At 43.1% G+C, this 12,559-nt stretch overlaps 1 protein-coding gene across 1 annotated transcript in view; it reads left to right on the top strand.

Moving 5' to 3' along the window:
• The window catches only part of LOC105501523 (chromosome unknown open reading frame, human C9orf3), a 355,937-nt gene that overhangs the window by 216,116 nt on the left and 127,262 nt on the right, over window positions 1-12,559 (top strand). The window contains exons 8-9 of the mRNA XM_011927517.1: window positions 4,979-5,081; window positions 5,697-5,804. Coding sequence (XP_011782907.1) covers window positions 4,979-5,081; window positions 5,697-5,804 — 211 coding nt within the window. The remainder of the gene's footprint in view (window positions 1-4,978; window positions 5,082-5,696; window positions 5,805-12,559) is intronic.

The following is a 12,559-nucleotide window of genomic DNA, read 5'->3' as shown; positions in this document are numbered from 1 at the left end:
CAGCCCTGGGAGCTGCCCCAGTGACTCTTACTGTCCCTTTTTCACAGATCAGGGAGCTGGGCTGCATGGGGCTCATGCTCAAGGTCACGTGGCAGTGGAGAGACGTGGGTCCAAGCCCTCACCCAGTGTGTCGTGCTGCCTCCCCTGCGGGTCTCACCTGTGCATCTGGGGCTCAGATGTGCACTGTCAGGCCAGTCTCTACCCAAGGGTCAGATTTCACTTCCTCCATTGTTGCAGGATGAGTGAGGCTCTGTTCTCAAAGCTGTCAAACCTGGTGGGGCAGCTGCGACTAACAGAAACACTGAGATGTTGAAATGCTCGTTCATTCCCTTCTGTCTCGTTTCTGGTGTGCTTAGTCCCTGGCTCAGGCCTGGCAGCAGCAAGTTTATAGATGAAGACTCTCTGGTAACGCTCATGCTGACTGCCGGGAGCGTGAGAGGAAGAGAGTACTGCTGGATGGCCCATCTGGGCAGTGGCAGAGCAGCGGGTGTTCAGACCCAGCTGACGTGCCAGAGGACTGTTTAGAGGCATTTTCCCAAATCCCACCCTGGGGGTTATCCTGCAGGATTGGACCTTTCTTCAGGAGGCCCGATTCCAAATCAAATCATTATATATCAGATATCACTGCCACCTGCCCACTCTTTAAATATCCACATCGCCTCTGTGGTTGCGGTGGAAAAGGAAGGCGTGGGGAAGGGAAAGGGCACGTCAACCTCAGTTGTTGCATTTGGTGCCAGGTACAACAGAAGCCAAGGGCGTTTGAGCCCAGACGACCTTGGTAACTTGATCTCTCACATTCCATGTATTCCAGCCAAAGAAATAAACACCAGAGTGTAATGTCTAAGAGATACTGAGCACTCTTGCTTTCTGGAATGCTTCCACGACCTGAGCCTCATTGCAGACCTCACAGGTGAGGAAGCTGAGCCTCAGAGAGGGTAAGCCATTTGTCTAAGGTTCTCCAGTTAGTACTTGGCACAGCCAAGATGGGGACCTGGATCTGGGGGAGGCCCCAGAGTGTAGCCAGGACTTCGGTGTTCTGTGGACCTGGTTCTTGCCTCGACTCTGCCACTAACCAGTTTTGTGGTGTTCTCTAGGTCTCGCTTTCTTTAGCTTTTAAATGAGTATAATCAGGATCTGGTCTCATCAGGATCTTATGAGGGAAGAGGGTGTGATGCATAATAAGAAGAGCTTGGCAGAGTACCTGGCACAGAGGATAGCTAGGAAACGTTAGTTGTTAGGACTAGTCCAGTTAGAAACGAATCTGGCTACAATTATTGCAGCAATAAAGCAATGGTTGACTTAAACAAAAGGTAGTTATCTTTCATACACAGTAAAAAGTCAGAAGGCAGGCAGGCCCAGGCTGGCCACAGCAGAACGATGCTATTAAAGGCTGTTTGGCTTCCTTCAGTCCATTCTGCTCTCCACAGAGTGCTGGTTTGCTGCCTCGTGGTTGCAAGATGGCCGTCCCAGCTCCATCCGCCCTGCCTGTGGGGAAGAGGTGTGGTAGCAGTTACATTTCCCCCTTCGTCAGGAAAGCAAAAGCTTTGCCAGAACCCCCCCAGCACGCAGTCCCAGCAGACATCTGCTTTTGTCTTTCTGGCCTGGACTAAGGGCCCTGGCTGTCCACAGCTGCAAGGGCCACTTAGAAAATGAGTTCATGTAAACGACTAGTTAATGGGTGCAGCACGCCAACAGGGCACATGTATGCCTATGGAACAGACCTGCACACTGTGCACATGTACCCTAGAACTTAAAGTATAATCATAAAAAAAAAAATTTAAAAAAAACAGGAAATGAGCATTAGCTTTTCAGATTCAGTCATACAAGTGGCAAGGAAGAAGGCAAATGAGAATGGGAGGAGACCGATCAGTTGGATTTGCCGCAGTCCTTCCTGCCTCACGTTGTCATATAAAAAATGTTTTTTCGTTGGTCCTCAGGTGCGTTGGGCTTAGTTCATCCTAGGAATGTGCTTGCGGCACAAGAGCGGCCAAGCCGCTTTCCTAGACTGACTGCCTTTCCTGCTCACAAGTGTGTGCTGTACGTGCATCTCTTCAGTTTTTAAATGAAGCATAACATAATGCATTAAAGTGCACAGGTCTTTGCTGGATGCCTCAAAGGATTTTTATTATTTATCCCCATGAAAGTACATTCAGATCAATCTATAGAACGTTCCCAGCATCTCAGAAACCTTCCCGTTTCTCTGCTCTCTGTCAGTGCCCCTCCCAAGGTGACCGTTATTCTGATTCGGTCCCCATAGGTCAGTTTTGCCAGTTCTTGGATTCCATTGACATGGACTTGTACGTTTGTATGTGCGCTTCGTGGGCCTGCCTCCTTCGACTGACCTGAGAGAGTCGTCTGTGTCCCTGCGTGTGGCCGTAGCTCATCTGCTCTCTCCTGAACTGTCTCTCTACCCAGACCTGGTGTTCATAGCGTTGTGAGAACCAGAGTAGCACAGATGGAAGTTTCCCGTTTCCATTCACGGAGTGTCTTTTCCTCCTAGAAACCACCCTCTGATTTCTTGCAGAGCTTGCAGTGCCCTGCCCTCTCCACACCAAGCTGCTATCAGAGGAATCTCTTGGGGACTTGTATGTTGGCTCTGAATGCTGTCAGCAGGAAGAATTTTCTTGAGCCCTTCTTCATTTGGAGAGGATGGAGGAAGAGAGGGATGCTTTTGGGAAGGACATTTTTAGGCAAAGGAAAAAACAGCAACTGAAGGCGTCATTGGGAACTGGAGCCTGGAAGCCAGCCTTCTGAGCAGAGATTTACATCATTCTTCTGCGTTCCTCCCCTTCGAGCAGCATCAATTCAGGGCTCAAGGGCAAAAAAGACACGCGGCAACTCTGCCGGTGTTGGGGCTGGGCAGCCTAGTCTGAGTCCAGACTGACGCTTGAGAAGTCTTCTTCCCCCGGACAGTGGCTGATGGGCTTTCCTTATCGAGGCTAGTGTGGCTTTCTTACAAAAACACTGCGTGGCACGACAAACCTGAGAGCAGTGAAAAAAGCTGATTCTTTTCAGGGGAGTCTTACATGAAGATGAAATGGATTAGTTATTCCTACAAGTGTGGGCATGTAGGTAAGGAAGGCATCAAGTAGAAAGATGGAGAGTATGCAGTTAGCTCTGACGGTTTTCATCATCATCTTTCCTTTAGGCATCTGCTGATTCTGTGCCTTGTGTCTGCTGGGATAACGTCCCAGAATATTCAGCTAAGACCTAATCAGGGATCCTGTGTGCTCAAACGGAATAGTTTGTTAAGTTTAGTAGGTAGTTTCTGTATCCCCGGCCCTTGCTAGGGGCTTTGCAATGTATTATTTAAATTATTCTCCGCAGGATCTGGGAAGGTGGGTAGGGTTATTCCCGTTTCGCACGTGAGTAAATGAAGGTTAGTAAGTAACGGGTAGGAAGAAGTAAGGCTGCTAGTCTAAACTAGGTCTCATATTCCAAAGGCCATGTACCTTCCGCACCACCACGCTACCTTTTAAAATAACCCCTTGCTTTTCTGATGCACCAGCCCTCTCGTGGTTCCTTGCCTACCTTCGCCTCAACACAGAGCTCCTCAGTATTGATCCAGTGAGTGGCCAGTTGTAGAACATCCGAAAGCTGTACATACCTCCTCACTTATTTTGATTTTAGCTAGCTGTTGAAGCTACACTGTAACACTGCACACATCTTTGCTAGATGGCTCAAAGGATCTGTTGTATTTTATTTAACATATTTAAAATGTTAAAGCCATAGAGCATAGTGGAAAAGATCTTCACGGATAATAAGGAGTCACTGGTTTCAGTCCTAATGTCACTACAAATCAAAACAAGGCATAAGGCTGGGCGTGGGGGCTCACGCCTGTAATCCCAGCACTTTGGGAGGCTGAGGTGGACGCATGGCTTGAGCTCAGGAGTTCGAGACCAGCCTGGCCAACATGGCGAAACCCCATCTCTACAAAAAATACAAAAATTAGCTGGGTACGGTGGTGGGCTCCTGTAATCCCAGCTACTTGGGAGGTTGAAGCAGGAGGATCATTTGAGCTCAGGAGGCAGAGGTTGCAGTGAGCCAACATCGCACCATTGCACTCCAGCCCGGTTGATGGGAGTGAAACCCTGACTTGAAGAAAAAAGAAAAAGGCATAAGACTTTGAGTGGACCATGACTGTCCAGTCCAGTCTTTTAGCTTCCCTGGGCCACACTGGAAGAAGAAGAATTGTCTTGGGCCATATATAAAATACACTAACACTAACGACAGCTGATAAGCTAAGAAAAAATATCGCAAAAAAATCTCGTAATGTTTTAAGAAAGTTTATGAATTTGTGCTGGGCTGCGTTCAAAATCACCTTGGGCGACATGTGGCCCACGCGTGGGCTGTGGGTTGGACAAACTTAGTGTAGACCTAACGTCTGTGTGCCTCAGTTTACCTCATGTGTGAAATGAGGAAGTTGAAGTATGTGATTATTGATGCCCCCATCTGTTCTAAAAACATGAGCTTCTGTGACCTGTTTGTTTTTGTAATTCTAATATGGGTGGAAAGTACAAATATTTATTAAAGGAGCCTTAATTACTAAATGCAAATCCAGAGAAGTGGATAACATTGAGGCTTTCAAAATTTTTTGAAAGAGATATAAGTTCTTTACTTTTCCAAGTAAAGCTTCATTTTCCATTACATTTCCCAGTCTGTCATCAAAAAAGGGTATATGTTCTTAGATAATTCATGGTGGAGCTGAGATCCCTTGAGGGTCTGGCAGGCTTTAATTTTGGATACATTGTTGTAAAATATTTGTCAGTAGCCAACTTCAGGTTCCCAACCCAAATATAAATCCCTCCTTATTCAGTAGATGAGTATGTCATACAAACTGTTCTAAATTATACCTGGTACTATTGAATAGTATCAGGGTAATATTGAGCAACTCTGAAAATAAGAAATAAGATGCTCTTATGGTGTAATTACTTAAGAATGTGCTATACTTAAATAAACTGTTACTGAATCATTTTAGACCCAGTAAAGACAAAACTGGCCACACGAGTGACTCAGGAGCATCTGTTATCAAGCATGGACTCAATCCGGAGAAGATCTTCATGCAGGTGCATTATTTAAAGGTAAGCACATCTCAGTTGCAGAAGCCAGTTGTTGTGGTGCAGCGCTTTTTAGGCTATCCAGTTAAACGATAATGATGAGTGACATGACTGAGGCATGAGAAAATACCGTAATGATATCTGAGGGTTCAGTAATTAAAGCACTTCATGCCCCCAAAAGGAGATCGTGTTAGGAAAGACTGAATGAAAAAAGGCTGAAATATTCCCTGCCCTGTACCTCTATTCTGCCTGCCCGAGGAGCAGAACTCTCACATTGCTGTCAGGTTCCAACTGAAAGACATGGGTGAGAAGAAAGTGTTTTCTGTTATAAAGGCCTTTCCTGGTAGCTGGAGTAGAGAAGAGCTGGGTCTCTCTTCTCTTTTCGTTTGCGTTGGACAACGAGGCTTCATGTGAACCAAGTCCAAGCAGAAATGATGACAACATTAACAAAGGAGTTGAGAACTAATTAATTTCCAAGCCAAGCCTTCCTGGTGAAAATGGAAAGGGCAGCCAGGGACAGGTAGGACAGCACATTCTCGATGCACAAGTGACTGTGGGTTAGGTAGGGCTGACTATGTAACCATTTTTTTATGAACTCATGGCAGGCCTCTTTTTCTGTCTCTTCTTTCTTTCTTCTAGGGCTACTTCCTTCTTCGGTTTCTTGCCGAAAGACTTGGAGATGAAACCTATTTTTCATTTTTAAGAAAATTTGTGCACGCATTTCATGGACAGCTGATTCTTTCCCAGGTAATTTGTGGATCCTCATGAGTCCGTGATGTATAATTGGAGGGGGTATGGCACGTGAAGATTAGATTATGCCAGTATTAAAGAGTAGGGAAAAGATTTCCCATTTAATGCAGTGGGAAAAATAGGAAGTTAGTGAAATGGACACAAAGAAAGTGGTTGCTTTAGGGAGGGTGATCTCTCTGTAGTTTTGAAATAAACTGTAACCCAAAGCTGTCTCGTACACAGTGATGTGGATAGTTTAAGGGACCTTAGACACAAAAATAAAACAATCCTGCCGTCCCCTTTACCTGGACTTCTCTTTGGAAGATTGCCACCTTCTTGCCTTCTAGTTTCAGTTTGAATGCCGCAGCCTCCACGTCAGCCGGCTAAACAGACCTGCATCCAGGCCCACGCGTGCCACCCCTTTGCCTTCCATTGCCCTCACTGTCATTGCCGTTGTCTGCAGTGGTATTTTCATTAGGGGGCTATTTGTTTCTTTTCTCTCTCCTCCACTCTATGTATATGCCCAACAAGGCCAGACCATTCTGTTTCACCAGTACTTAGCACGTGATTGGCACACAGTAGGTACTCCATAAATATCTGATCAATAGATTAATAACAAGATACACTGAAATATGCAGACAGCCTGGCCACAAAACTGTCAGAGAGAGACCCTGTCAGCTTATCTAGGTATGGGGCCAAGCAGCACGTAGCAAGGAAGTTAACAAGGAGTGGCAGGCTCTGAAAAATGACACTCATAACTAATAGAAAATAGGTGATGCATCCTCAGCATAGGTTGGACTAGTGGAGCTCTTTCATGTTTGATAATTGTGCTCATATACAGCTGCGAGTCCCATTATCTGCAACGTTAGATGTAAAGGATGTGCACGTGTAGTTTGAACACAGGTGGAAGAATCACATGAGCGTAGCAAGACCGGACGGCTGTTCCTCTGTGTTCTTTTTATTCTTGTATTGGGTGTGGGGAAAATCTTCCCAAGCATATATTTGGAAAGGCAATTCGAAAACTGGTTCAAAAGTCTTACGTGCTTGGTTGACAGATGAGTACAAATTCCTGCTGCTTGAAGCCACTTCTCACCAAGAGACTGCAGTGTCAAATATGTGCATTGTATTTACCATGGCTTTGGAGGTTTTGATTTTCACTTTCCATGGACTCTTACTGCTCTCTGAACCAAACCGTTCAGTTCTTCATTTGTTTCTCTCTTTTTTTGTTGTTTGTTGTTGTTAGAGACAGATTCGCACTCTGTCGCCCAGGCTGGAGTGCGGCGGTGTGATCTCAGCTCACTGCAACCTCCACCTCCTGGATTCAAGCGATTCTCCCGCCTCAGCCTCCCGAGTAGCTGGGATTACAGGCGTGAACCACCAGGCCCAGCTAATTTTTGTGTTTCTAGTAGAGATGGGGTTTCACCATGTTGGCCGGGCTGGTCTCCAACTCCTGACCTCAGGTGATCTGCCCGCCTCGGCCTCCCAAAGTCCTGGGATTACAGCTGTGAGCCACCGCACCCAGCCTGTTTATCTCTTGAACAACTTCATTGTTTCTTCATAGCAACTTTATTGAGATAAAATTCACATACCATAAAGTTAACCCTGTGAAAGTCTACAAGTCAGTGGTTTTTGGTATGTTCACAAGATTGTTCAGCCATCATCATTATCTAATTTTAGTACATATTCACCAAACCCAGAAGAAATCGTTAGCAGTCATTTCCCCACTTCTACTCCCCCAGCCCCACAGAACCACTAACCTGCTTTCTGTCTCTATGGATTGGCCTGTTCTGGACATTTCACATAAAATAATCATATGCTTTGACCTTTTGTGTCTGGCTTTCTTAACATAATGTTTTCAAGGTTCATGTAGCATGTATCAGTACTTCCTTTTTTAATTTTAATTTTCATTTAATTGTGATAGAATATACAAAACAAAATTTACCATTTTAGCCATTTTTAAGTTCACAGTTCAGTGGCATTAAGTACATTCATATTTTTGTGCAATCATTACCACCGTCCATCTCCCATACTGTTAATATTTCATCATGATAGCCCTCCATTCTTTCCTCCCCCAGCCCCGGCAGCCGCCATTCTACTTTCTGTCTGTGTGAGTTTGACTCCTCTGGGCACCTCATGTAAGTGGAGCCGCACAGTGTCTGTCCTTTTGTGTGTGGCTGACTTCACGTAGCACGACGTCTTCAGGGGCCACCAGGTTGCACATGTGCCAGAACTTCTTCCCTTCTTCAAGCTGAATGCTCCATTGCATGCATATACCACGTTTTGTTCACCCGTTAATTCCTTCATGAGCATTTGCATTTTTTTCATCTTTTGGCCATTGTGCATAATGCCGCTATGACCATTAGTGTATAAAATATCTGTTCAAGTCCCTGCTTTCAGTTATTTTCAGTATATACCCAGAAGTGGAATTGCTGGCTTATACAATAATTCTATGTTTAGCTTTTTGAAGCATTGCCATACTGTTTCCATATTGACTGTGCCATTTTACATTCCCACCAGAAATGCACAAGGCTTCCAGTTTCTTCACACACTTGCCAACACCTAATGCCCTCTGGATTTTTTTATTATTGCCATCCGAGTGGGTGTGAAATTATAGCTCATGATGGTTTTGATTTGCATTCTGTGATGGCTAATGATTTTGAGCATTTTTTATGTGCTTATGGGCCATTTCTTCTTTGGAGAAATGTTTGTTCAGATTATTTGCTGATTTTAAAATTTTGATTATTTGTCTCTTATTCTTGAGTTTTCAGAGGACTTCATTTATTTTGGATGTAAATCCCTTATCAGAGATACAATTTTCAAATATTTTGTTTTATTTTATGTTTTGTGTTTTTCCTCTCTTGATGGTGTCCTTTATAGCACAAAAGTTTTTAATTTTGATGAGTCCAATGTCTCTGTTTTCTCTTTGGTTTATTGTGCTTTAAGTGTCATAACTAAGAAACTGTGGCTTAATTAAAGGTCACAAAGATTCCTATGTTTTTTTTCTAACAGTTTTATTGCATTACCTCTTATATTTAGTTTCCTGATCTGTTTTGAATTATGTATTTATTTATTTATTTTGAGACAGAGTCTCGCTCTGTCACCCAGGCTGGAGTGCAGTGGCGCAGTCTCGGCTCACTGCAAGCTCCGCCTCCTGGATTCATGCTGTTCTCCTGCCTCAGCCTCCCGAGTAGCTGGGACCACAGGCACCCGCCACCACGCCCGGCTAATGTTTTATATTTTTAGTAGAGACGGGGTTTCACCATATTAGCCAAGGTGATCTCGATCTCCCGACCTCGTGATCCACCCACCTCGGCCTCCCAAAGTGCTGGGATTACAGGCGTGATGAATTAATTTTTATACATATTGTGAGGATTACAGTCCAACTTCTTTTTTTTGCATGCGAATATCCAGTTGTCCCATAAACCATTTGTTAAAAAGACTGTTCCTTCCCTCCATTGAATTGCCTTGGTACCCTTGCCAAAAATTAGTTGACCATTAATGTAAGCATTTACATCTAGACTCCCAATTCGATTCCATGAATCATTATTTCTATTCTTGTGCTAGTATCATATTGTCTTGATTACTGTAGCTTTGTATTAAGTTTGGAAATTATTGCTTTTCCAACTGGCATATACTCATTATAAAAAATTATGAGCAATGCAGAAAAATACAAAGAATGTGAAACATTACTCAAAATCCCACCACCCAGAAATACCTATAATTAATATTGTGTGAATGACATTCCAGAAATCATACTATTTATCCCTCAATGTTTATTTATTTATTTATTTATTTTTTTGAGACGGAGTCTTGCTCTGTCACCCAGGCTAGAGTGCAGTGGCCAGATCTCCGCTCACTGCAAGCTCTGCCTCCGGGGTTTACGCCATTCTCCTGCCTCAGCCTCCCGAGTGGCTGGGACTACAGGTGCCCACCACCTTGCCCGGCTAGGTTTTTTTTGTATTTTTTAGTAGAAACGGGGTTTCACAGTGTTAGCCAGGATGGTCTCGATCTCCTGACCTCGTGATCCGCCCATCTCGTCCTCCCAAAGTGCTGGGATTACAGGCTTGAGCCACCGTGTCCGGCCTCCCTCAATGTTTATATGTTATACATGATGTATATACATGTATCTATGTATATATGTATATATGGTATATGCATGTATACAGACATTGATGTCACTGGACAGAAATAATTTTGTAAAAATAGGAATATATTATATGTGCGTTTTAATGAAATGTTTTAAATTTTCTCTTACTTGAATTTAATGAATGAAAAAGCAACTAAAGTGGAGATAACTTCCCAAACTTAAGATAAATGTAAGAAAGATTATTTTCTAAAAGAATTTTCTATGGTTAAGAAACATAATTATAAAAGAATTAGGAGGTTGAAATTATTTTTTCCCTTTACTTATATATTTCATTTTTAGAAAACATCAGTTTATTCACTACTGTAAAAGATGAGGAACTGGCCAGGCACGATGGCTTACGCCTGTAATCCCAGGATTTTGGGAGGCTGAAGCAGGTGGATCATGAGGTCAGGAGTTCGAGACCAGCCTGGCTAACATGGTGAAACCCTGTCTCTACTAAAAATACAAAAATTAGCCGGGCATGGTGGCAAGCGCCTGTAATCCCAGCTACTCAAGAGGCTGAGGCAGGAGAATAGCTTGAACCCAGGAGGTGGAGGTTGCAGAGAGGCAAGATCATGCCATTGCACTCCAGCCTGGCGACAGAACAAGACTCCATCTCAGGGAAAGAAAAAAAAAAAAAAGATGAGGAATTACATAGTTATGTACTTTACTTTCCCCTTAATTCTAAATTTTTCTTAATTATTATTTTTATATATTAAGGTTTACTTCATTTACAAAATGTACTATGACCATAATTTTCACAGTTGTGTAATCTTGGCTTGTTAAAGGATTTCAGTATTTACCACCAGTTATTTTACCTTTTTTTCATGAATATTTTATTTTGATTGAGCTCTTTGCTGGCTGAATTTCATTATCAAATTTGTGTTCAAGTTGCAGACTCACAGGCTCTATGATTTCTAAGTTCTTACCACTTCAGAATGCTTGCTTGTTGTCTTTATATTTGAAATATAAACTGACTGGATATAATATTCTTGGGTTATATTATCCTGCCCTCAAAACTTTCAGACATGGCTCAGCTGCTTTCTGGCATTAAATCCTGCTGTGGAAACTTTTGCAGTCAATCTGCTTTTTCCCCTTTATACCTCTTAGATGACAGAAGGATTTTTTCCCTGTCTTTGAAGTCTAGTAATTTTATCAGGAAATGGCTTGGCGTCTATGGTTTTCTATCCTTTTTCCCCCTGGAAAAATAGTGTGCGTTTTAATTTTAGTCCTAAATTCTATTCTTTCTTCTTTCAATGAGTATGTCTTCATTGTATTTTTGAATTCATTTCCCCCTTGCAGGGTTCTGGATTTCAGGGTTACCAGTTGTCCTTGTGTTATATCATCTTTGTCCTCTGCACCTGTTATTTTCCAATTGCGTTTCTCTTTTTCTTCTTCCTGACCTGTATTAATCCCAAGCAACCACTTTATTACTAGTGTTATTTTCCTTCATGTCTGTTCTTTTCCATGCTGTTTCTATTTTATCAGTGCTCCTGTACTGGACCTTAATGTATTGCCTTTGCCATGAAATCTCTATGTTCATCTCATTTTGTTGTTTTGTCAACTTATCTTTGAGCTTTCATTTTACCAAATTTATGTTCTTATTTTTTTCTGTAGTTGTTAGTTTATTTTATAGTGTAAAGTATTCATGGAGCATTTTCTTCTATTCCTTGGATTATGTTTTCTTCAAGGCGGGATTCCTTGTCTTTTATGTGTTGTGCTGCTTTCTCTCCCTGTGTGAGTTGTTGTTGTGTTAGTTTGCGTGGCTGCCATACGTTTCTTTTTGCTCATTCTCAGCTTGGGTAGCACTCTCCTGACCTTTCGTTTATTCTCATGTGTATTGGAACATTATCTTTGATTCCTTTTCCAACTTACCCTGTGCCTGTTTTTCTCTCCCTCTGAGCTGCAGTTTGGAACTTGGGTGTTATGTATAGAGGGGAGGAGGAGAGGCGCTCCGCTGCAGTTGTGTACGGCCTTTGTTGGGGAAATTGGGCTGGGCTGCTCTTGAAAACTTGTTAAATGTCCCCTGCCAAGATTCTTGTGACCTAACATGGGTGTAGCTTTTTCCCACTGCGGGGGTCCCCTCAATTAATGTTGTTCCTGCAGTTTAGGTGACAGCCCTAGAACCTGAGCAGCTCCCCGGAGTCGTCCTCAGTTGTTTATTCCCCACGTTTTGCTCGTCTCTTGCCAGCAAACACTTCCAGCCCCTCCACAGGCAAACAAGAAGAAAGATGAAGATATTCCTGGTTTTCCCCAGATGTGTGGATACTTGTGAGAATTCGCAGGGTCTGTGCGGTTCATCAGCGCTCCTACCGCTAAGCATGGGGCTGGGGGTCGGTGCAGAGGGAGAGTTAGAAGCTGTGTCTGAATCTTAGATTTCTTTCTTAGTTGCGTCTTTTTGAAGTTCATCCCATGAGGCTGTCCTTGTTTGAATGCTGCTGGTTAAGTTTTTAGTTACTTCAGTGGTTTGTGTTTTTGTGTAACTTGCTAGTTAGTTATTGATGATGAAGGTCTATGATCCAGTTTCTTTACTTGGAAGTCTCTAAAGTTCTTCCTTTTCCAATTTACATCTTAATCTTTTCCCTTCCAAATGCTCTCACTGTCCAGCGTTTCAATATTAGCATCTTTCTTTTGTTTTTTTTTTTTT

Source organism: Colobus angolensis, unplaced genomic scaffold (assembly GCF_000951035.1).
Source record: "Colobus angolensis palliatus isolate OR3802 unplaced genomic scaffold, Cang.pa_1.0 Scaffold72, whole genome shotgun sequence".
Taxonomy (NCBI): Eukaryota; Metazoa; Chordata; class Mammalia; order Primates; family Cercopithecidae; genus Colobus; species Colobus angolensis.
Note: the sequence above shows the minus strand (reverse complement) of the source record. Positions and strands in the feature narration are given on the sequence as shown.